The following is a 22,073-nucleotide window of genomic DNA, read 5'->3' as shown; positions in this document are numbered from 1 at the left end:
AAGCCTCTTGTTTAGGGATTGTAGTCACAAAAATGCACTTAAACGTGTCTGTTACAGTACTTAAAAATTATGTCTCTTTGAGAAATCTAGGGAGAAAGAATAGGGGTAAAGATGCTTTTATCGAGAAGAAAAAGCTTTAATTATTGCACACATAGTAGTGATTCAGCTGCTGGCCTTTGTTTTATGAATTACACAACAACAGTCTGTTCTAAACACACAAATGAATGACAGATGATCATCTCTTTTCAGTCATGTTTCAGAACAGAGACGACCTTTCACAAAAGTATAGCCCAATCTGTTTGTTTCACTTCTGTCTTATTTTCCTCCTGAATAATTGGATTAAAGTGACTCTCTAAGAGAAGGGAGATATAAAAATAGCTGACACCTCACTAGACCATTTTGAAAAGAGAAATATACTAAATCTCACTAGAAACAAATATCACCCCTATTACTGTGTCAGTATTTATAGGCAGAAAAATTACCAAAATTCGTTATTTTTCAGTTTCAGTGTTCCGTCTTGTTTCCATTAAAACTAGCAATGTTTTTTTGTGAGCTACAGTCATTTTTCTCACAGACATGTTGGAGTGCCTTTGTGAGAATAAAAATGTTGGCAGGTGGCAAACGTGAGAACACTTCATCTTGGCTTCCAGGATGAATTTTCATTTATGCTTCCGGACAGAATAAATTAGCAGGGACTGAGACTAGTCATTATGCTCTACGATCGCTTTTATTACTTCAGCATGAACATATCTACCTTTGAAGTTAATTTTAGGTCCAGTGAGTCCAAGCCTTGATTTTTTGTGTGCTTACCTTTATTATTATGAGAAGAGCAGAAAACCTGTAGCTCCTTCCCCTGCTGGAAGCAGATACCCTGCAGTTGTTGGCTTTGAACACCCTGTTCTTTCTGAGCTCTGTTTGCATGCCCACCCTGAGCATACTATGGAGTAAGGAGGATGCTCACCATACAACTGCCACAGGCTGTGCGTGCTTCAGACACAAGATTAGACATGTTTCAGGACCATTTTTCTTTCTGGAGCCATATAATCCACTGAGGGGTTGTTCACACGTGTTTGAGTCTTGCGTATCTCCTTACCTGACTTAAACATGTTTTATTCATGTTTGTTTACTGCACTCTGTGCCTGCCTGATGAATGAATGTTTGCTTTGTTGCTTTACAGCATTCTTCTTGATGAAGAGGGCCACATTAAGATAACAGGTATGTGAGGAATGGAAAACTTAATGTCTACAAGCTGATTTTTTTTTCTGCAGTGTGTTCCATGCATCTTGGTCTTTGCTTGAAAAGAGTTTGCTTACAACAACTTAGAAGCCGGAAGAGTTTAAGTGTTGGGCTTCTCTTCTCTGGAAATTCATCAAGAACCTGTGCTGCACAGCACATGGAGAACATAATGTTTTCTTGGTAAAAGTGTACTTCTGACTGATGTGAAGTGTGCAGCCTTGGCTGCCTACCACCAGGGATGGAAGGATGCTTCCAGTATGACTGCTCACTACTCCAGAATAAATTATCTGAATTATCACTTTGCAAAGGACACCTGGAAAGACATTCCTTTGCCACCCTGGAGGTGATCTCTGGCCATCTGGGATTATTATTCCCAATGCTTTGGTTATGTGAGCAAGAACCCTTACCAGCATTGTCTTCACCAAACCTGAACTGTGTATTTCTGTCTATTTAAATTCTCTCTTCTGCTTTGGGCCAGAACCTCTTTCTGAACAGAGAAAATGATACATCTACTTTCAGGACATACTAACAAACACCAACTGGGCACTCCACGTAGGCAGGGCTTCAGGGCACACATGCCTGTGGCCTTTCTGCATGCAGACAGAAGGGTGCTTCATCGCCTGGTTGGTGTGTTTTGTTTGAACAGTTTAAGTGACCGAAAATGTAAGTAAGTCTTTTTTGTTTCAATTTTTTCAGATTTTGGTCTGAGTAAAGAAGCTATCGACCATGACAAGAGAGCGTATTCATTCTGTGGGACAATAGAGTATATGGCCCCAGAGGTGGTCAACCGGCGGGGACACACACAGAGTGCTGACTGGTGGTCCTTCGGCGTACTGATGGTAATGGAAAAGTTGCGTTTCTTTGTTGGAGGGGTGGCAGTAGGAGTGATCACTTCCCTCAGATGAAAAGTAGCACTTTCAGCAGTTAAGGGTTGATGGAAGAGTAGGTGTGTAATGATTGCTTGATCATTTTCATTGCATCAGCGATAGGGAGCCAGCTGCTCCTGGCAGTACATAAGGTAGCATTTGGCCCCACATTCTCTCTCTTCCTTCTCAGAGTCATTTGCTGTCTCAGTTGATTACCATGAGCCATGAATATTTCTGCTGCACAGAAACAGGGCAGGGCAAGCTCAGAAGAGCACAAGCATTTTAGAAGAAACATCTGCGTAGTTACTAACATGGTTCCTGTTAGGAAATGATTCCCCAAGCAGAAATTTCAGATGTTAGGGACATCCTTTTAGAGAAACTCAGAAATTTACTCTTTTTTCCTGCAAACTATAGATTAAAAAGTACATATTTTAGGGGGCACTCTGAATGTTTCACAGGACCTCAGTGGTTCTTTTGCCATTCACTTGTCTTCTTCACATAAGCATTGCTGACTCTTCTTCCACTAATGAGATTCAGGTAGTTTTTGGGCTGTTGATGGATTTCCTGTAGTCTTATTAGCTGGTGGGAGACTGTCACTCAAAAACCTCTCTTTTCTCCTAGTGGGAAAAGAAAACAAATACACACGGGCATCATGTCATCCTACCCTCTTCTGTGCCATTTTGCTGTGTCTTGATTATGACTAGTTTGTGATGTTTGCTCTGTCCTGAGTGTGCACCAAGCTGGTTTTAAAATGATACATGTGAAACAGTTTTAAAATGACTGCTCTTCACAGGGGGAAAATCACCAGAGACATAAATGTATCAGTTGGCACAGGGGGATGGTTAGGAATTATTCTTTTTCTTCCATGTTTTTGCATTAGATTAGCTATACAAAAGTTGCAATTTTTCCCCACTGTTGCTTAACTTTTAAGAGTCCTGAAAGCTATTCTGGAGGTAGTTTAAGTGGCATCAATATGAGAAACTGTGCTAATTCATTTTTTTATACATGTAAATCAATGAAAAGTTAGTTTAAATGCAACATGAATTTACCAAAAATCAGTCATGCTAGATTAATCTGATATTTTACTTGATGAGATAGCCATCTTTTTCTAAACAAAGTAAATGAAGTGGATCTCATGTGCCTTCATTATCATAAAGTATTTGATACAGTGTTGCAGGGAAAATTCATTAATTGAAGATACTTTGTGGTCCCATAATGGTCCAAAGATTTTATAGTACCTATACCATCTATGAATACGTCACAGGGAAAAACACCACAGAGAAAGGAGCTATTTCAGCTAAAGAGTAATGTTGCCCCAAGAGCAGGTAGGAATAAACTAATTGTGAAATGTAGTTAGCCTGGAAGGTAGAAGAACAGTCATGACAGCTTAAGGAATGAGGCCCATGAAAACAGGTTCCAAGAAGAGCTCTGGGAGAAGTACCTAACTACAGTGGAGCTACTTGGCTTATGAGAAGGACCCAATAACAACTTCCTGAGTGCTGCAATATTTGACACTGGGATGCAGTGTCAGGAAAGTTCTTCTGAGAGGTATGGAAGCCTCCTTATGCCCGCCATCTAAAATTAGGTGTTCAGGTGCTAAATTGTTCCCTCCTGCACCCATCCAGCGTCATCAGTCTGTGATGCCATTGTTGCTGAAGAAGACGAAGGGAAGATCAAGGAGAAATTGGCTTGTGACACTGATTTTTTAAAAGCTATATGAATATGAATGCTGTAGGGTTTTTGAAGCAGTTATTCCCAGCATCATTTTATCAAGCATAGTGCTGCCTTGAGCCAAGGCATGATGCATTTGTTACTCTCACAGGGCTATGTTCAAGTAACAAAGAAACATCCTTATCTCCTGTGGCCACAAATCTATTTGTGGATGGTCAGCACTTCTGAACTGTATATGTTTATTCAGGAAAAACAGGAAGTTATGTCTCATATAATAAATGACCCTTTAAATTTTTTAATTATATATTTCATTTTGGAGGATAGCTGTGCCTTCTCACTATCTGTCTCCAATTAAACAATGGTATATTTGGTGTATAGATTGTTTTTCTTTCAACCTGCTAATGAACTTGGCTCCTTCCCCACTGTTTTTTGCTAGGCTTTCTTTTTTTTTTTTCACTCTGTCTCTCTTTTCATCCCCTCCCCCAGGGATTCAATGTATTAGAATTAGAAAAGATAAGAATCCGTATAAAAGGAGATGAGTTAAAGAGAGTAAATTCTTTTTTTAACTGTAAGCTAATGCTTTAAGCCTTTGAGTGCTACCAGACATCTTAAAGGAAAATAGCTCTAATCAGTTCAATCTTTTTTCCTTTTTAACAATGAACTGGTTGGGGCCAAAAAAACATATTTCCATACACTAAAAGTGCAGGAGGATTTTCTGATGCTGTCTATTTCACTCTGCTCATTTCTCCTTGTTTTGCTTGGTCTGTCACTTTTCTATTAGAGAAGCTGTTTTTCTGCCAGTCTGAAAAACTGAAGAGAATTAAATGGTATCTAAACAATTTATTAGCATTTCTCTCTAAGTAATTTGCAGTGTGATGTGAAATATACAAAGAAAATACACCATTTGGTAGAATATGCATAGATTGAATGGAAGTGAATGTGATAGGGTAATTTTCATACCTAAAATTTTGATCAAAAGAGGCAACATATTAGGCAGATAATGATAAAATGCCATCAGAAGAGGAACCAAGCAATCTCGTCTGTTCTGTGAAGAGGGGTTAATGCTACAGTATGAAGAGTTGGGTTGTGCTAGCAGCTCCTTGCCAACTTGCATTGACCAGGGCACAGGCTGGAATCAAACTGAATGATCCTTGAAGGCAATCTTAAATGTGGCATGTTGTGATTATTGATATTAAAACAAACTTATCTGAAAAAGACTAAATTCTGGTCTTGATTTAATTAATTATGTTATTAATTACTAACCTTTATTTAGTGGGTTTTACTTACTTTACAACAACTTATGAAGTTGTTGTAAAACTTCATTTAGTACCAGCTAAATCTTTGACACAGGCCACAGAACTAAAACTGTTATCTGCTCTGTTCGTTTGCTGCTCAGTTTGAATTCTTTTATGGTAGCTTAGTATATCCAGAGGACTGTACCTGCCTCTCATTTAATATCTGATGATGACTTCTGGGACCCAATTAAATTTTTTTGCTGGTGAATTTATGTTGGTTTTCATGACCAGATAGATTTTGTTTTCTGCCTTCCTGCATCTTACTCATTGCATTGGAGATTTTCTGTAGGACATATTCTACAAAAGCTTTGAATCAAGAGATCACAGAATCACAGAATCATTAAGCTTGGAAAAGACCTTTAAGGTCATCAAGTCCAACCATCAACCCAACACCACCAAGCCCACTAAACCATATCCTGAAGTGCCATGTCTACACTTTTTTTGAACACTTCCAGTGATGGTGACTCCACCATTTCCCTGGGCAGCCTGTTGCAATGCTTGACCACTCTCTCAGTAAAGAAATTTTTCCTAATACCTAGTCTAAGATCTGCATGAACAAGAGATTGCCTTAAATTGTTAAAAAGATGTATATATGACTAGTATCTTTTCAGCTGCACTGCAAGAGCCTTGATGCCCACACTTCCATTTCTGAAGCCCAGATAAACTGATCTGCATGATATAGCATGCACAAGTCTCTTGGAAGGCCTCTCAAAGCAGTGATTTTGTAGTTCATGCTGATTCACAAGGCTGTATCTGTATCTGTTTCAGTTCAGGAAAAATATTCTGTATACCTTTGAGAGTTACGTGAGCAGAGAAGGGAATATAATTAGAGAAAGAAGGGGTGTGATGACTCAGTAGGTAGTCCCAAATCAAAAGAAATGTGTTTATATTTGTCAGCAATGTAGTGAATGTGTAAGTAGTGAAGTCTTCACAAGAAAAGAAAATACCTTTTTGGTATCCAGACAAAGTAGACAGCTCTGTAGTAATTTTGTAGTAACTGTACAGTGGCATTGGAAAAAATCAATATGAGACATCAAAGCAATACAATCTTCTTTTGCAAAATCCTGTCATATCTCTTGCACTGGGAATAAAACAAGGGTTGGTCTTCCTGAACAGTATTTTGAACGTTTATGCTAACTGCTATGTGAAGATATTCAAACCCTTTGCAAACACTAAATCATTATGTTTCACACCTGGCTAATAATGAAATATACTTAATGCATTTTACAAATTATAAAACTGAGTGGCTGACCAGCTCCGAGCTACCTGGAAAATGACTGGAAGTGTTGAGAGGAGAACCTGGCCATTCTGACAAGAGAGTCTCTGTCTGCTCTCCAAAACTGAGTGAGATCAAGTTTCTTTGTAACCCTGAATTTTATCCTGGGCTCACGATACTTTAGCAGGTTTGGGATGAAGTAATTTGCACAATCTGCTCTCCTTCCATCTGCTAGGAAGATTCATCCTGTGATTACCCCAGGCTGTGGATTTTCTCTCATTCATTATCTTCCTCAATGAACTAGCTGGGTTGCTTCTTGAATCCATTCCCTCAGGAAATGCGGCCGTCATTCCCAAGGTCTTCCCTCATGTATATCTTCTGGGGTCTCCAGTGCTGGTGTTTTGCCTACTGAAATTGGAGATTGCCCTGAAAACTAGGGAAAGGAAGCACTGCAGAGTACGTTGAGACCTAAGCAGAGGCTGGATTAGATGACCCCAGAGGCCCCTTCCCATTGAGCTTTAGTTCTGTGGTTCTCTTAATAGGCAGCTGAACTGGAACAGGGAATCTTTGCCTTTCTTGCTGAATATTGGTACAGAAAGGAAGTCAAGGTTGGAGGGAGGCATAGCCTTCTTAAGGACTGGCTAACAGAAGGTGGCCCTGTGGAATACTCAGGAAGCAAACCGTTGGGAGACAAAGAGCAAACAGATGGTTTATACAGATGGGAAAGTGGGGAGAGTGAAAACTGTGTCTCCTGGCAAAACTATAGGACCTGCTTTAATAGCCAAAAATACTACAGTTTCTTCACACCTAGGCTCAGCTCCTTGTCAACTTGCTGTGACTCATACAACTCTGTATTTATATGTAAGGGTGTTAGCAGCAAGTGCTCACTTCTGTTTGCATGTTTAGGCTTAGCAAGGTTTTTCATATTTTGAAAAAGTAAGCAGGAAAACAAGTTGTTGTGTGGTGAAGTGATAGCTTTAACTGATGAGATTATTTCTTTTTTTTTTTTCAGTCTTTGTTATTTCATTTTTAACCTTCAACGGATGTAATCAGGACTGCAGTTGGGAAACCAGTGCTTTCTTCCAGCTGCTGCTTAGTTGAGTTCATTGAAGTAAAAAGCTCTGGTACATTTAACTCATGAAGCTGCCTTTCACTTTAAATATAAATGTTAAATGCATTTCTTCTAAATCTGAACTAATCTCATCATTAGACCTGCATAATTGGAAGCATGATGTAACAAAGTGCTAGCCATTAGAGCAGCGCAGTAAATATTCCCTGCAGCCTCCAAGACCGTCATTTCTCCTGCTTTCTCCTGCAATTTACATTTCTCTTTTCCTCCCTTCCTCCCTTCACTCCTTCATTCCTTCCTTCCCTCCCTCCTTCCCTCCCTCTCTTCCTCCCTCTTGGACACTGCATCTGAATTTCTTGATTTCAGGTTGCTTGGCCCTTTGCACCCATGATGCATTTGCAGATCTTTCTGTGATACCGTGGTGGGTGGGAGCTACAGTCGTCTTCTTCCCATGTAGTCACTGACCAAGCAGTTGCTTGTATCTGTATCATCTGCATCAGCAGTGTCAAACCCATCTCTGCCAAAATAAATGAGCTGTAGCAGTCATTGTTAGTGCTGTTAAATTAGATTTGTTATAACAACAAAGTAACATTAGCAAATGTAAGTGAACATCAGGTACTTATCCTGAAAGTAAACTCTTTAGAAATCATGAGGAGGGTTTAGTACAATATGTACTACTTCTGCTACTGCCCTGGGAAGCAATGGCCTCTGCTTTTCATCTCCAGTATATCTGAACCCTTTTATCAGGACTAAGGCTCTAATAGGCCTGAATTACTTTGAGAATGGTGCTTGAGCTCCAATGTCATTTAAGCAGTTTCAAAAATTCTCCCTCATCATGATTCTAGAAGATCAGCTGCTTTCCTCCAGCTCCACTAAGCAGCTCTTCTCTTGACTCTCCTAGTCAAGACCAAAGTTTTGACCAAGTCCAAGACCAAGTCCAAAGACCAAGTTTTGCTTTGAGATTTAGGCTCAGTTAAATGTGACACTTGGGAAATTCATCCCTGAATACAGCCAGGGGAACTAAAGCATGAGAGAAGAAAGCACACTCAAATGCCTTGAGAACATGGGGTTTGTGCATGTTTCTCCTGCAAAGTATAGCAGTGGCATCTCTAAGTGGTGCAAATATACAGTTGAAAAGGTGGTTTGACTCAAACTAAAAAGATGGGGAGTGGCATGTTGAACCTATTTTCCTTGCACCACAGTCCATGCCAAACACCTAAAACCAGCCATACCCATTTAGACTAAGGGTCCCCCCAGCCAAATGTCTCATCTCCAGCATTGGCCATAAAACAAGTGCTGGAAGAAACAGCATATATGACGCTTCTTCCCAAACATACCAAAACTTGGCCCCCAGTATCAGTGTAAACAGGTTGTAACAAGACTCTTGAACGAAACAGTCATGTTGGTCCTTCATGTTCTGTGTAATCCAGACTTGCTGTGTCATTTTTTTCTGAAGTACACCTTGTTGGACCATTTCTTTTCCTCAAGTTTTCAGTTGTGTTGGAAATAGAAGATGGGTATGGCATCTATCAGCTATGCAGACTGTCTCAATGCCCATTTGATTTACCATTTTGTTCTTACTCTGCAGTTTGAGATGCTGACGGGATCGTTACCCTTCCAGGGAAAAGACAGAAAGGAGACAATGGCACTCATTCTCAAGTAAGTGCCAAAACCTCTTTCATTCCTCTAACTGTGAGTTAACTGTACCCTCCAGGCAGCCTGTCGGTCCTAAGTATATGAAGGGTAGAGAATAACAATGCTCATAATGTGTTGTTCAAAGCTATGTAAGGCATGAATTTGATAAGGCACGCACAGCTGACGCCTGCATGTGGCCCTAAAATTGCCTTCAGAATAAATAGTAGGAAGTGAATTACTAAGAGTGCCTTACAAAAGAAATTTATCTTACTTTCTGTAAGAAAAGTGGAAACAGTCAGATTTCTGCAGGACAGCTTGTGTTTTGTTGTTGCCAAGTTTCAAATCTTTTCCTTTGCAAATTTCCTGTTCATCTAATGTTAAGTGCAGACATAAGTATTTGAAGCTTATCTTTGCTTAATATTACATTTTTTTCTCTGTAGCAATGAATCGCCAAGGGTAAAGTTTTATTCTCTTTATAGTCAATGTGTGGTTTAGTATAGTTATTTTCATGAAGTTTTGTTTGTTTGTTTAAATGCCCCTTGATTCCCAAATTTATTCCAACAAGCTAAAAAAATGAAAAAAAATCTGTAGGAAAATGATCTGTTTAGATTGCAAAAGGTATTATGAGATTCATTAGCTCCACTCTACCTCTAGGGAAGCCAGTGGTAAAACCTTTAACTTCAACAGAATAAGCTCAGGTCCTCATTCTGTAATTGCGTTATGTTTAGGTAGCCTTTGATCACCAGACTCACGTGCCTGATTACTACAATTTCACTTTTTAAACCACAGTGGGATGGAGAAAATTTTTGAAAAATCTATTTTCTTTTCAAGTGTTGTGTTCTTTCAGAGCCAAGCTGGGAATGCCACAGTTCTTGAGCATAGAAGCCCAGAGCCTGCTGCGAGCCCTCTTCAAAAGGAACCCCTCCAACAGATTAGGTACGCATATGTATTTGATTGGGGTATTTGTTATGTGCGCTCTGTCTTGTCAGGTGGTGATCATTTCTTTTGGTGCATCTTCCCTGATAGTTATCCTCTTCATTATGCGGCATTTTGCATTCCTTCCCTGGGTGCACTAAATCCTGAGTGTTGCTGGAGAAATTTGCAAAGAGCACAGGCAAACTATTGGAATCTAAAACATGATACTAGCTTGTATTTTATTTTTTCCATGAAGGGGGAGAGTAAACCACCAGCATTTATGAAGGGTTTAAGATAACTGCTGCATATAATAATATAGGGAACTGAGAAACAGGTATCTTTTTAATTCTTTAGAATTTAGCTGCAAGTTTGAGATGGGGAGAAAAAGGGAGTAGAATTTGTCTCTCCCATTCTCAAATATGTTTCACTGCTGTTTCGTTCTGTTTGCTGGGAACGTTTTCACAGTAGGCTTTCTTCTTTATTACCCTAAATGTATTATCTCTTTTTTTACTAATGTGTTTTCACCCTTTGTTAATAATCCTGTTTAAATTATGGTAAACTAGAAGGATGTATTGGATCATATACCTTATGCCATCTGTACCTTCATTCGAGAGTTTTATTAAGAAAAATCATATCATTTGGCGAGGTCATGGACAATCCCTGGTGCATGATTTTCATTGGAAATTTGGTCTTCAGTTTTTACATGGAAAAGTAAGAACAGTCTTAACAAGTGAATGATACGAAGATAATAGCACTGTATTGTTTTTCATTTAAAAATCATATCTAGTTCTGTGAAAAATTTTGGAGGTTTCTTTTTTCCCCCACAGCTCTCATATTCTGCTGCTTTTTGAGTGAACAGGGGAAGAATTTGCTTCTAAAGCAATGGGACAAACTTTTCCTTCATACCTCTGTTAGGTGTTTTTGTGACTTTAGGAGCAGGAATTGACCTTAGGAGCAGGAATTTAATCCTTCAGTTCTCTAAACTGTATCACAAGAAGAGAGCTGACAGGTCATATTTAAGTACGTGGTTGACTGCCATTGCCACCCATAGGAGTTTTGACAGCTAGTAAGTGATTTGTATTTTAGAGAATGGCATAGACTGGTTAAATATTGAGACTTGTGAAAAGCAATTTGCCATTCTCTCTTGCAGCCATTTATATCTGTAAGATTATTTCAGATTGGAGAAGTAAAGCTAGAAGCAAAAAGCTAAATTACTGAACGGCTTGTTCTGAGACATGGAAAGAGCAAGAAGTGCAAGAAAGGATCCTCTCTTTCTTTCTTGCAGTACCCACACTCCTCAAATGCTGGAGGTGGTTCTGCGGAAGGCCTGCTTCATAGTGCTTTTGGTCCTCTGCATAGCAGTCACAGCATTAGCTGCCAGACAGGCAGCAGGGCATGAAATGCTTGACAGCCTGCTTTCATCACCATCTGCCTGAGGGACGGCTTCTGCACTTTCTAATAGGCACACATGGGTGTGCACGCACACCTGTGGAAGATGGATGCTCTGCTCAGTGCCCTTGAGCTTCTGCTTGACCTTTTCATGCTCTGGTAGCTCTGTCCTTTGCCTCAGGGCAGCATGTGGGCTGCTCCAGCCCTCTACTTTATACTGAGCAGCATCAGACTGTCACGTTTTAGGTGAAGGATGTTTTCTGCCTGGCTGCAGCAACTCAGCCAGAGCTCCCACCTCACACAGAGGTCAGACACTGTGGCTCACCTGTCTTCCGAGAGAGCCTGGCTCCTGTGGACAAGGACAATATGGAGCAGGCTGCAACTGCTGGGGAGAGAAAGAGCCAAGAGTTTTTGCGCCACACAGGGACCAGGGGACAACCCGACCTCCCACAGAGCTGGGCGTGAATGGGGAGCCAGTCCCTCACCACACTGCTGTGGTCCCTCTCCTTGCAGGGGGACACCTGCACAGCCCAGGGAGGGAATGCCCTCCCGTAGGTTTTACCTCTTGACCTAAATCATAGCTCTTGTAGTCTGATACACTGTAGAGATGATAGCACAAAACCACATTTTCTCAGCAGGTTTCAATTGCTCTCAAGCAATTTGCTTGACATTAGAGAGAATTAGAGTCTTGGGATTTCTAGGTTTAATCTAAGCTCAGAAAAATAAGATGCTGCAGCAAATACAAACTTTTCCCCTCTCCACCCCTCTGTTCCTTTCTGCTGTTTCCTCCCTGTCTCCGTCTCTTGGTTTTGTTCTGCTCTGCTCATTTTGTGGCTTCCCACAAGCTGCTATCCATCCAGAATGGGGCTTCAGTGAAGTCAGTGGGAGTTTCTGGATACTGACCCTTAAATAAAAAGCTACTTACTAAAATAAGCAAAGTTGCTTAGTTTTAGCCATGACAGTTTTAGCCCCCATATAATCTCCCTTTTAATAATGGGGAGTTGCTAAGGGTCAAGTTTTTAAACCTGAGGGTTATTGAAATACTGGGAAGGCTGGGAGAAAGGAATAGATTATTTATAACACAAACATTCAAGGAAATAAAATCTAAAAGAGTAACAGAAGAATAGATCTTAACATTTCAGGTATAGCAGTGCAAAGCTTCTGAAGGCTCTCTCTGTTTTAACTGATTGAGAATCAGCACGAAGGACAATGAAAACAGACTTCTTGGTAAATGGTTGGCCTGAATACTGAACAGAAGTCAGTAGATAAAAGGACTGCTTCAACTTTGTGAATTTAGCTTTTTCTGGGAAAGGAATAATAGTCTGAAGTTAAAAGAAAAGTAGGCTTAGACATCCTGTTTTGAAAAATCTTTGGAAAATTAATGAAGCGTGCTAAAACAAGTGAACCATATTATGGATCAAACACTTGGTTTCAGCCATTGTTTCAGAAGTTTGAAAATCTGGAAAGTGTTTGTATTTAGTTCCAAAGTGTTTTTAACATTGGCAAGATGAAAGATGCCGAGCTTTGAAAATAACTTTATTCTGACTACCATCTTGCTTTTGGCCACTTGATTTTGATATCTTAACAAATGGAAGTAAAGATTGATGATGTATTCTAAAATTTTGCTTTGAAGCTTTGGATTATTAATGGAAAAAATATTAGAGTTGATGGGAGATACTCAGACAAGACAGAGAAGGAATTTAGTAATCCAGTTTACCTGATTCTATTTTTAAGTCTGGTGCCTGTATTAATGCTTTAGAACAAATTTTTAAGGAATGGAAAGTCTTTTTTTCTTTGTCATGCCTTGTTATGGGCACTGTCTGTTTTTTTCTAAGCCTATACACTCTGCTGTACAAATAGTCTGCATAGCACTGCTTTCGTAGTATAGCTCTGATTAAGTACAACAAATTTCAGATTATGGACAAGCATAATTTTAAATTCTTAAAAGAAACTAAGGGACTATGCAGGCAAACAAGGAGTAAGCATCTCAGAAAGAAAATTGTATGATGAAGGTGTTCATTACATTGTCAGGAACTTAGACAAGGGACTAATTCTTACTTGCCCTAAGGCCTGGATCTACTCAGGTAGGTAAATGAATGTAAAGAGCATTTCAGGAACTCCCTACACTGCTGAGCAGTATAAAGGTTCCAGAGTCCTTATAATTGAGAAGCTTAGCCAAGAAAGTATAGAGCAGAAGCATGCACCAGTAGATTCACAGTAAAATCCAAAGAAATAGTTACTATTTCTTTAATCCCATGTTCTTAGAGAAGATACATTCTGCTTTGGCACATAAAAAACTTTGGGTTTCAATTTTGTAAGATGATAAGTTTTAAAAAACAAGTTTCACCTTTGTCAAAGTGAATGTACATGTTGTAAACCTTAGGAATGCATTTCAAAAAAATCCATCCCACTAAAAAGATTCTGAAGCTGTGGAGACACTAAAACTTCATTATCTGAATCTAAAAACCTGGAAACTCTTTCTGCTAATTTTGAATATCCAAATATTCAACTTTCAAGTTTCATAGGTACCCCTTTTTCCCTTTACTGTATTTCAAGGCTTACGTTGTCCAAAATGATTCAACAATCAAAACCAATTACAAATAAAGCATTCTACTGTTACTGCTCACAGACACTTTTATTACAGGCCTAAAACAATCTTAGATAATCAAGTTCTTACTTATTAACATGAGGCTGCTTTTATATAAAGTCTTGCACTCTATAACATGGTTAAACTGGGAATTTTATCTGAAAGCATTCTTCATCTTCTCGGACCCTTGTGGAACACGATGGCATGTAGGAATATTTGCAGGCAGTAGGTTTAATTGTGCTGATTATTGTTTACAGATAGGTTTGATTACTAAATTGAAGTTGAAGTGGAGTTAAAAAAAACCAAGCAGACACCTAGAGGAAAGTGAAAGGTTTGCAGTCATGTGGTGTGCCGTGTGCTGCATTTCAGCAGTCTGCTAAATACTCATCTTTATGCCAAGAAATGTCCATGCCCATGAAACAGGACTTTCCAGTTACACCTGTTCTTCTCTTTTCTCCAAGAAAGTATGTCTCTTTCCAGTATCACTATAGATTTGCAGATGGTAGATGAATGGCTGAAACGTGCTAAGCAAATCCAGAGAGACTCCACCATAAACACCAGTGACTAACCTCTGCCATGGACTTCCACAGTGGGGTCAGGGTTGCCTTTCCAGGCTCCCAGAGCTGTCCCCAGTTGAGGAGAGGACCAGGCTGCACGCTGCTGCCTGCAGCCACAGCACACAACCTGAGAGGGAGCCATGAGCTACACCAGCAGGTCTCATGGCAGGGAAGATCAGCAATTAAGAACTGTAGGAAGCGCTGAACCTTCTCCATGGTGTAAAATCAGCTGCCGGGAATTGGAAGTCCTTCACTCTTTGCAAAATTAGGCTGTTACTGTCCTAAATCTCTTTAATACATTAAACTAACAAGAGATGGAGTCAAGACCTGGCACTTCTAACAATGTATTATCTCTGTGCCAGAGCCCTGAGGTGGCCCCCAGTGGGAAATACTAATTTTTCAACCAAATGCCTGTGTCAGCTGCATGCTGAATTCCTTACTGCACACTGCAGTTATCCACTGATAGAAATAGCTACAAGCAGGCTTTCTCCTTGGTTCTGATTTCTCTATTTTTCCACAAAAGAAAACAACAGTAGCAAGAAATGTGACTTTCAAATGGATCATCTGAAAAAGGCAGGCCATTTCCATCACACAGTAAGCCTACAGAAGAGGAAAAAGGGAAACAGGGAGGAAGGGACAGAGTAGAGAATATTGAATGCATCAGCAGTTATTCTCAGTCTGGGGAATACTACCAGTAGCTTACAATGTCTGTAGCACTTATCCCAGTCTTTTGAAATCAATTTGGCACTTGGGTTTCATCATCTTGTAGTAAAGAGAAACTACTGCACATTACAAAGTTTCCTGTCACCACCGCTGAACGCAAGACATTTTTCACAGATATTTCTTCTCTGAAAAGTTGTTTAATATAATTCTCTTCAAAGTAACTGTGTTGGTTTCATGTTTCTGTTGGCATTGCTAAAATCAGAATGCATTTGTCAAGGGTAGCTATTGTAGGCTTTAGACTGTGGATTGAAAAAACATGCCGAGGAAGACAGAGAACAAGTCTTATTGCTATCTAAGGTTTAGTATTTTCTTGTTTAGTACCCAGGGGCCATAAACAACTGCCTAGGGAAGAGTAAAAATAGGGTAAGGTAAGCATATGTGATACTTCACCCAAATTCTCTCCCAGTACACCTGCTTTAAGCTCAAGCAGGAGGTTTCCTGAACCTCTTGTGGTTGTCAATGAAGTGATCTTCAAAAGATTTCGTTTCAACATACTTTTCTGGTCTCCCTCTGAACCCATATAAATATTTTGCATCCACATCATCTTTTCCAAGCAATGCCACGTCACGCAACTCTCTTTTGCCTGAGGAAATATCTCCAGATTGTTCTGAACCTGATTCCTGCTAGCATCATTTAATGACCTATATTCTTGTACTGGAAAAGATGTAGAAGAGTTAATCCCTATCCTCTTGTTCCAAATAATCCTGACTTTTTAGATCTCTGTCGTATATCCCCTCATTCATCTGTTTCCAGGCTGAAAAGTCAATCATTCTGTACCATTCCTCGCTGTCCTCCTTTGATTTTTCCTACCATTAATAAATATACCCTTTTATAGGTGAGGGTGTCAACTACATTCCATACTCAAGTTGTAGGAGTTGTAGGTGTACATGAGACTTATACAGTGACAATGTAATGATGTTCTCCATTTTGTCCTCCTTTCCCTTTCTAAGATTTGATTTCATGGTGTGTTTCCCTAGAACTGTCCATCACAACCCAAAGACCTCACTCCTGAGGGGGAATGATCATCTCCGAGCACATGTTTTTATATGGCAGGCTAAAATTGTTTTTCCTCATGTCCACGACTTACATTTGTCTATACTGTAAGATTACCAGGATGGGGAAGTAATCAGAACATTCCTTTTGCATTATTATCCAGCAGGTCTGACAGACAATCCTGCATGTTATGTTCACAAAGTGTTTGCTTTTCGTATCCGTTCATCAATGAATGCTAAGCAGGCTGTAGGAAGCCGTTCCTCATCAGTCCATTTTGGCAAACATCGGTAGTGTCTGATACACAAAGAGAGCAGATGTCACATTTTACAAAAGCTTGAGTTGACAAGACCTTTCTAAAGCTGCTTGTAATGTTGATCTTCGGAAAGTACGAATAATGCATATAAAAAGCCGAGTCCTCTGAGGTGCTGAGTGCCTTTTGTAAGGTGTTTATAAATCCTTAAGTCCTTTTGGGAATCAAGGGTGCTCAGCATCCTTGTAAAGAAGTGCTGGGTACCTTTCAAGAACTGATTCCAAAATTGCAATGCAAAGCCTTTTCTTCCAGATGTTATTTCTCCTACTGGAAAATGAAAGACGCTATTAAAAAAAGTCAAATCAACCCCAAAAATGGCATGCTAAATCATCTCTGACAGTTGTTTAATTATTATACTGAGCACCTGTTGGTTTTTGTGATGGCACTGAAGCAAATAAATTGAACTAAAGGAATAAAAAATGAAATCTTCAGTGAAAACATAAGGCAAAAATAATGAAGGAATTAGATTCACTACCACATCTCAGAAGAGTTTCCCTAAATTTCCTATAGAGTAATGTAACAGAAGTTTAACAGTAAAGGAAACATACCACTGAGAGTGGTGATTTTGGTACTCGCACAAATTTGAAGACGATATTTGAAAAGGGGGAACCTAAAACCCTGTCTTACCTCAAATCATTTGGAGCCTTTTGGTATTTTGAATGTGAACTTACTGGTAGTGCAGGTTTCCCTGCCTGTGGAGAATGGGCAATTAGACAATATCTGAAAGTCTGTGCAGGCAGAAGATCTGTTGCTGGTGGCAAGGAGCAGCAGTAGCCTTGCCGCAGTATCAGGACATACCTGGCCTCCCTGGTGTGTGCGGTCTGCTTGCAGCTAAAATACCAAATCTCGTCTGAAGGGAGCAGCTATTCAGCCTTGGCACCACCCTCAATTAGAGAAAAGTAAAAAACCTTCAGCCATCAGATGTTCATTATTGAAGTGCAATTGTCTGTATTTATAGTAGTTTATATTGTTCTGGCAGTTGCACTGCTTAGGGTTTCTTGACTAGAAACATTTAGGTGGCTTTGTCAGAAGAAAAGAGGGGATGGGGGAGGAAGGCTGGAGAAGGGACGTTATGCAGCACTCTTCTAAGCATGACTTTAATGCTTTCATTCTCTTGTCAGGTGCTGGATTCGATGGAGTGGAAGAAATTAAACGTCACCCTTTCTTTGTTACTATAGACTGGAATGTAAGTGGAACAGCTTTTTTTTTTTTTTTCCTTAGCTAAAGTTTTGAAGACAAACTGCCATGCTTAGGAAAAAGATGCAGTGAATTCTAACGTAGAGGACCAAGAGCTAGAGCCTTTTAAGTGGCTGCCTTGTCACTTGCATACATATATACATTTGTTCACATACCCATAAGTGAAAGAAACAGAAAGTTGCTTTCAGCATTGCCAGTTTTTTCTAACTGCTTGTCTCTGTTTTCTCTGTTCTGGCTTATCATGGTACTTACCTGAGGCTATTTGCACTGTTCTGCAGAATAATTTCCACATTCAGCTCTAATAAACATGATGCATTGATTGTGGGAGCTGGACTGGAATGAAAATGAGCAGCTTTAAATGAAAGAATTCCTGTAATATTTCAGTCACAAAGGAAACCAGAGCCAAAGGACTGGGCTTAAAAGAGATACTCCTGAGGGAAGCAATCAGATGCTCTAGGTCCCTCCATCTTTCTGCTTTTATTTTCCATATTGAAATACTTGTCCCTTCTCATTGGGTTAGGCAAGCTGGACTAAATACTAGGTTTTTTCTTTCTGCTGTCAGGGACCTCCAGGAATCCTTTTCTCTCTTGGAATTATTCAGAGCAGCCCCAGATCGTCTCTTACACATACCTGTTGCCAGCATCTCCAAGGAGCTCCCAGACCTCCAGGAGCACCCTTTTCCCAAACACAGTGTGGTGCTACTAGGACTGGCTGCGTATTGGTAGAGCTGGTACAGCAGGTTGTGCTACTTTATGGTGGGGGAATTATAAATCTTCCAACAAGGTAGCTTTGTTGACCCCTTCTCATCAATTTTGGCCTAGGAGACCATAGGACAGGATCTGGCCCTTCTGCTATATTGTGATGTGTGCTACAGAAAAGCACAACATAGATTTTAAGAACAGTGATTTTACACCACTGAGTATACAAGTCAACCAGACAGAACAGGAAACAGCAACTCCTCTTACAAGTAGTTGATGTTTTATTGAGGTGAGTCATTAATTTAACATCAACACTAAAAATTGGAACAGCAAACATTTGATCAAATGTAACATGGTTCAGATAAGACATTGGACATGATTCATAGAATGGTAAACAAGGATTTATTTTATTCCTATCAGCTACAGCTCATAAAGCTGGCAGTAGAGATTAGCCAAGTATTTGATTTCAACTTGCAACAGGTTAAACCTTCTCACATTTTCAGAGTCATATTTGTTCAAATTGATTTATTTTTAGACAAACCTGGAGGCAAACCTGGTTTGTCTGGACATCTGCCACTGCATCAGCACTCCTGTTTGCCACATCCTATAGAATTTTCTAGTTTAATTTTATCTGACCTGTGTTATGGTATTCTTATGTCTCTTTAATATTTGATCTGAATTCACTCATGAATGCTAATGTAACAGGTCACATTGATGCAGTTTTCACTATAAACTCTGATAAAGCAGCATGAATATATGTGACAGAGCCATTCTCAAACCGCTGCCCAGGTATTAAAAAAAAGGTAATTCCTCTGTAAAAATACATTTTGTGATGCCCAGGTGGCCTTTGAAAGTCCCACAGGATCATTTATTTTGGAAAAACTCATTAACCTGGATTGCATGTTGAAGACTTGGCATGACTTGTAAGCATGTTAAGAAATGGTCAATGAAAGTAGCGTTTGAGATCTTCCTTTATGGCCCAGCTGATTTTTAGTCCCATTACATATATTCTGGAGTCTAGATTCTCTTTCCTCTTCTGCTTCTTACTAATCACCAGATTCTGTATAAAGACTTCACATTTCTGAAAACATTAAGTGAAAATCAAAAATGGAGAATCCTGAAGAGTTAAGTTCTTTATTATTATTGTTGTCTGTATTCCTCTGATATCTCCACAGTCCTCAGCTTTGCAGTCAAAATACAGGTTAGGTGCATACATCTTAATGCAATAAGGAGCATTGGAGCAGTGAGGGGGTTTCCCTTCTTCTGTGTTTGCTAGTGGAGCAGCTCAGTAATTCATCATAGAGAAATGAGGCTCTGCATCTTGGAAAGGTTTTCAGCTAAGTTAGTTCTGGACTGTGAGACTTCTCAAGACCGCCTTCTCTCATGATGACTGGTGATTGTTTCAAGCTCAGTTCTTTAGGGAACAATTTATTGCCTATCCTAAGGAAATTGTACAGACCTCCATCATTTGGAAAGGTTCTTATGGACAGGTTGAGGAAATATCTACCATGAAGAGGCTAGGTATGCGTAAACATGACTTGGAGCCAGAGAGGAAGGTGGATTTAATTGCCCTTTGATGTCTTATCTAGCCCTGTAACTTTGCTGTAAAATGTAGCTGTAAAGACCCGTTTTAATCCAGCATAACTAGTGCTTATTGCACTCTCTTGGAGCCAGACAGATCATTATTACACAGACCATCATCTTTGTAATATGTTTGCTCATTTAATCCTAATTTTACTATCACTCATGGAGATCTTGGGAGGCTTATGTAGTTACAGCAGCAGTATTGTATGCATTTCAGAGTGGTGTGAGCCAGCCTGGCCCTGAGCTGAAGCCAGGACTGTGCCTTACAATGATGATCCAACCAACTGTTAACATGTTCTCCGTGGACAGAAACAGAGCAGGGTCAGAGAACAGAAATGGATCAGGCACAGATGTTTGGTGCTGATCTCTGTACTGTTGCAGGAACAAGAGTCCCTGATGCCCTCATTTTGTTCTTCCATCACATATACGGGATCTCTTGCAACAATTTGCAGGCAGTCAGCAAACAACACTGTGGAGAGAGGACATGAATGTTGATTTATTTTATATGTTGGTAATATAAAGACCTTAGAGAGCTTGGAGAGCTTCTGCACTACCTTGGCAGCTGTGATAAACAGGAGTGCTGCAACTGATAGCATAGAAACTTTCAGCAACTGTAGGAAAATGATCCTCCAATGAAGAGTCCCCTTATCACAAAGGGTCAGAATGGGTTAGTGTCTTCTGGAAACCCAGGGCAAAACAGGTCTTTTTTTAAGTAAGATTTTTCCTACAAGGGTGACATGATAACCAAGAAGGAAATGCCAAGTTGCTTCATCTCAGTTTAAAAGAGATTCAAAGCAGAAATGAGAGTTATCTGCTTCTTTCCAAGTTGTGTGGTAGATACCTAGTCTAGGTATCTCAGTGATGAAGTCCTTAGAATCTCAGACAGAAATGTGTAAATAGGATCTTCACATCAGAGTACTGGAAGAGCTGTTGCCTTGGGGTTTGGATTGGGACTTGGTCATTGTCTCTGTCACTGAAGTGTTTACCAGTTGGAGCAGTCACTTCCCACTTGTCTCCCATCTTTCAAATGGACGCAACCAGACAGTGTCTGGTTCAGATGAAGGTAGCGAACACAGTGGAAACAACACATGCAGTGTAAAAAAGCCCCCTGTTATGGTGCTGCAGATGCTCATGCCAAGCACAGGATAGCATATCACCACTGCACTAGGTGCAGTCTTGAGTGTGGCCAGAGAACAACTGTCCTCCTCCTGTCCTTTCCCACATTTACTTTATGTCATTCCCATGTTCCAGGATGACATTCTTCAGTACAAATCTCTAGCCACCCTAAGCTTAACTTTTGATGTATAAGTAGCACTAAACGAACTGTGGACAATCTGGCACAGAGGTTTTTATGCCTAAACTTAAATTGTGGCATGAGCTAATCTCTGTAAAATCTCACCTTTACAGCTCTTGTCAACCAGTAACAAAACCCTAAATTCCCACTTCCCAGGGTGAAAAATATATGAAGGTTTCTGCAAATACCAATCTTACTGTTCTAGGGCATTTAGTAGGCACTGTGACACAAAGTCAATAGATCCTTTGTTAAATGAATGGACTGTCTGTCATGATCAAGGCTGGGATTCACAGGAAGGAGATTAGATGTCAAGCTCCTTCTAAGTTTTACCTTCTTACTACCCTTGCACCCCCTTCTCTCCCTAAGACAAGCAGACCCAAACTGAGTTGACTTCAAACAATTTCAGTCATTGGCTCTGAGAAAGCACAGTCTGGTTCCTGATTTTTTTATTAGCGTTTCTTCTTTTCAGGTCATGCATAAGGAATTTCTGGCTTTTCATTGAAAATGAAAAATGAAATCCCTTTTTGCAGACTGCAGTTGGAGGATTGGGCTATAAACAGTAGTTTTTGTTTAGATGACAGGCTAAATTGGAACAAGAGCAAATGACATGCTTGAAAATGAACTGTCAAATACAGTTGAGGGAAGGAGTGGGAAGAAAGTAGACTCAAGTTCTATTTCCTTCTATATTAATCAGAGATCAAACTAAACTGGAAATGCCAATTATTTAATTGCAGATTTTACCAACAGCAAAACCTGATCCCAAGATCTGAATTCTGCTAGCTTTTCTATTATTTGCAGGCAATAACATTGAGCCATTAATCTAGGAAAGAACAAACAT

The 22,073-nt window shown here is 39.8% G+C and overlaps 1 protein-coding gene across 2 annotated transcripts in view; it reads left to right on the top strand.

Moving 5' to 3' along the window:
* RPS6KA2 (ribosomal protein S6 kinase A2) overlaps positions 1–22,073 on the top strand; it is a gene marked incomplete at both ends in the record, with an annotated part of 314,704 nt that overhangs the window by 250,641 nt on the left and 41,990 nt on the right. For both annotated transcript variants that reach the window (XM_081998201.1, XM_081998202.1), the window contains 5 exons: positions 1,178–1,215; positions 1,933–2,075; positions 8,942–9,012; positions 9,836–9,924; positions 17,584–17,648. In XM_081998201.1, the coding sequence (XP_081854327.1) occupies positions 1,178–1,215; positions 1,933–2,075; positions 8,942–9,012; positions 9,836–9,924; positions 17,584–17,648 (406 nt within the window). The remainder of the gene's footprint in view (positions 1–1,177; positions 1,216–1,932; positions 2,076–8,941; positions 9,013–9,835; positions 9,925–17,583; positions 17,649–22,073) is intronic.

Source organism: Phaethon aethereus, assembly GCF_964289735.1.
Source record: "Phaethon aethereus genome assembly, chromosome: 3".
In the NCBI taxonomy this organism is placed as follows: Eukaryota; Metazoa; Chordata; class Aves; order Phaethontiformes; family Phaethontidae; genus Phaethon; species Phaethon aethereus.
The sequence above is the reverse complement of the archived record's forward strand: the minus strand, read 5'-3'. Positions and strand labels throughout refer to the sequence as shown.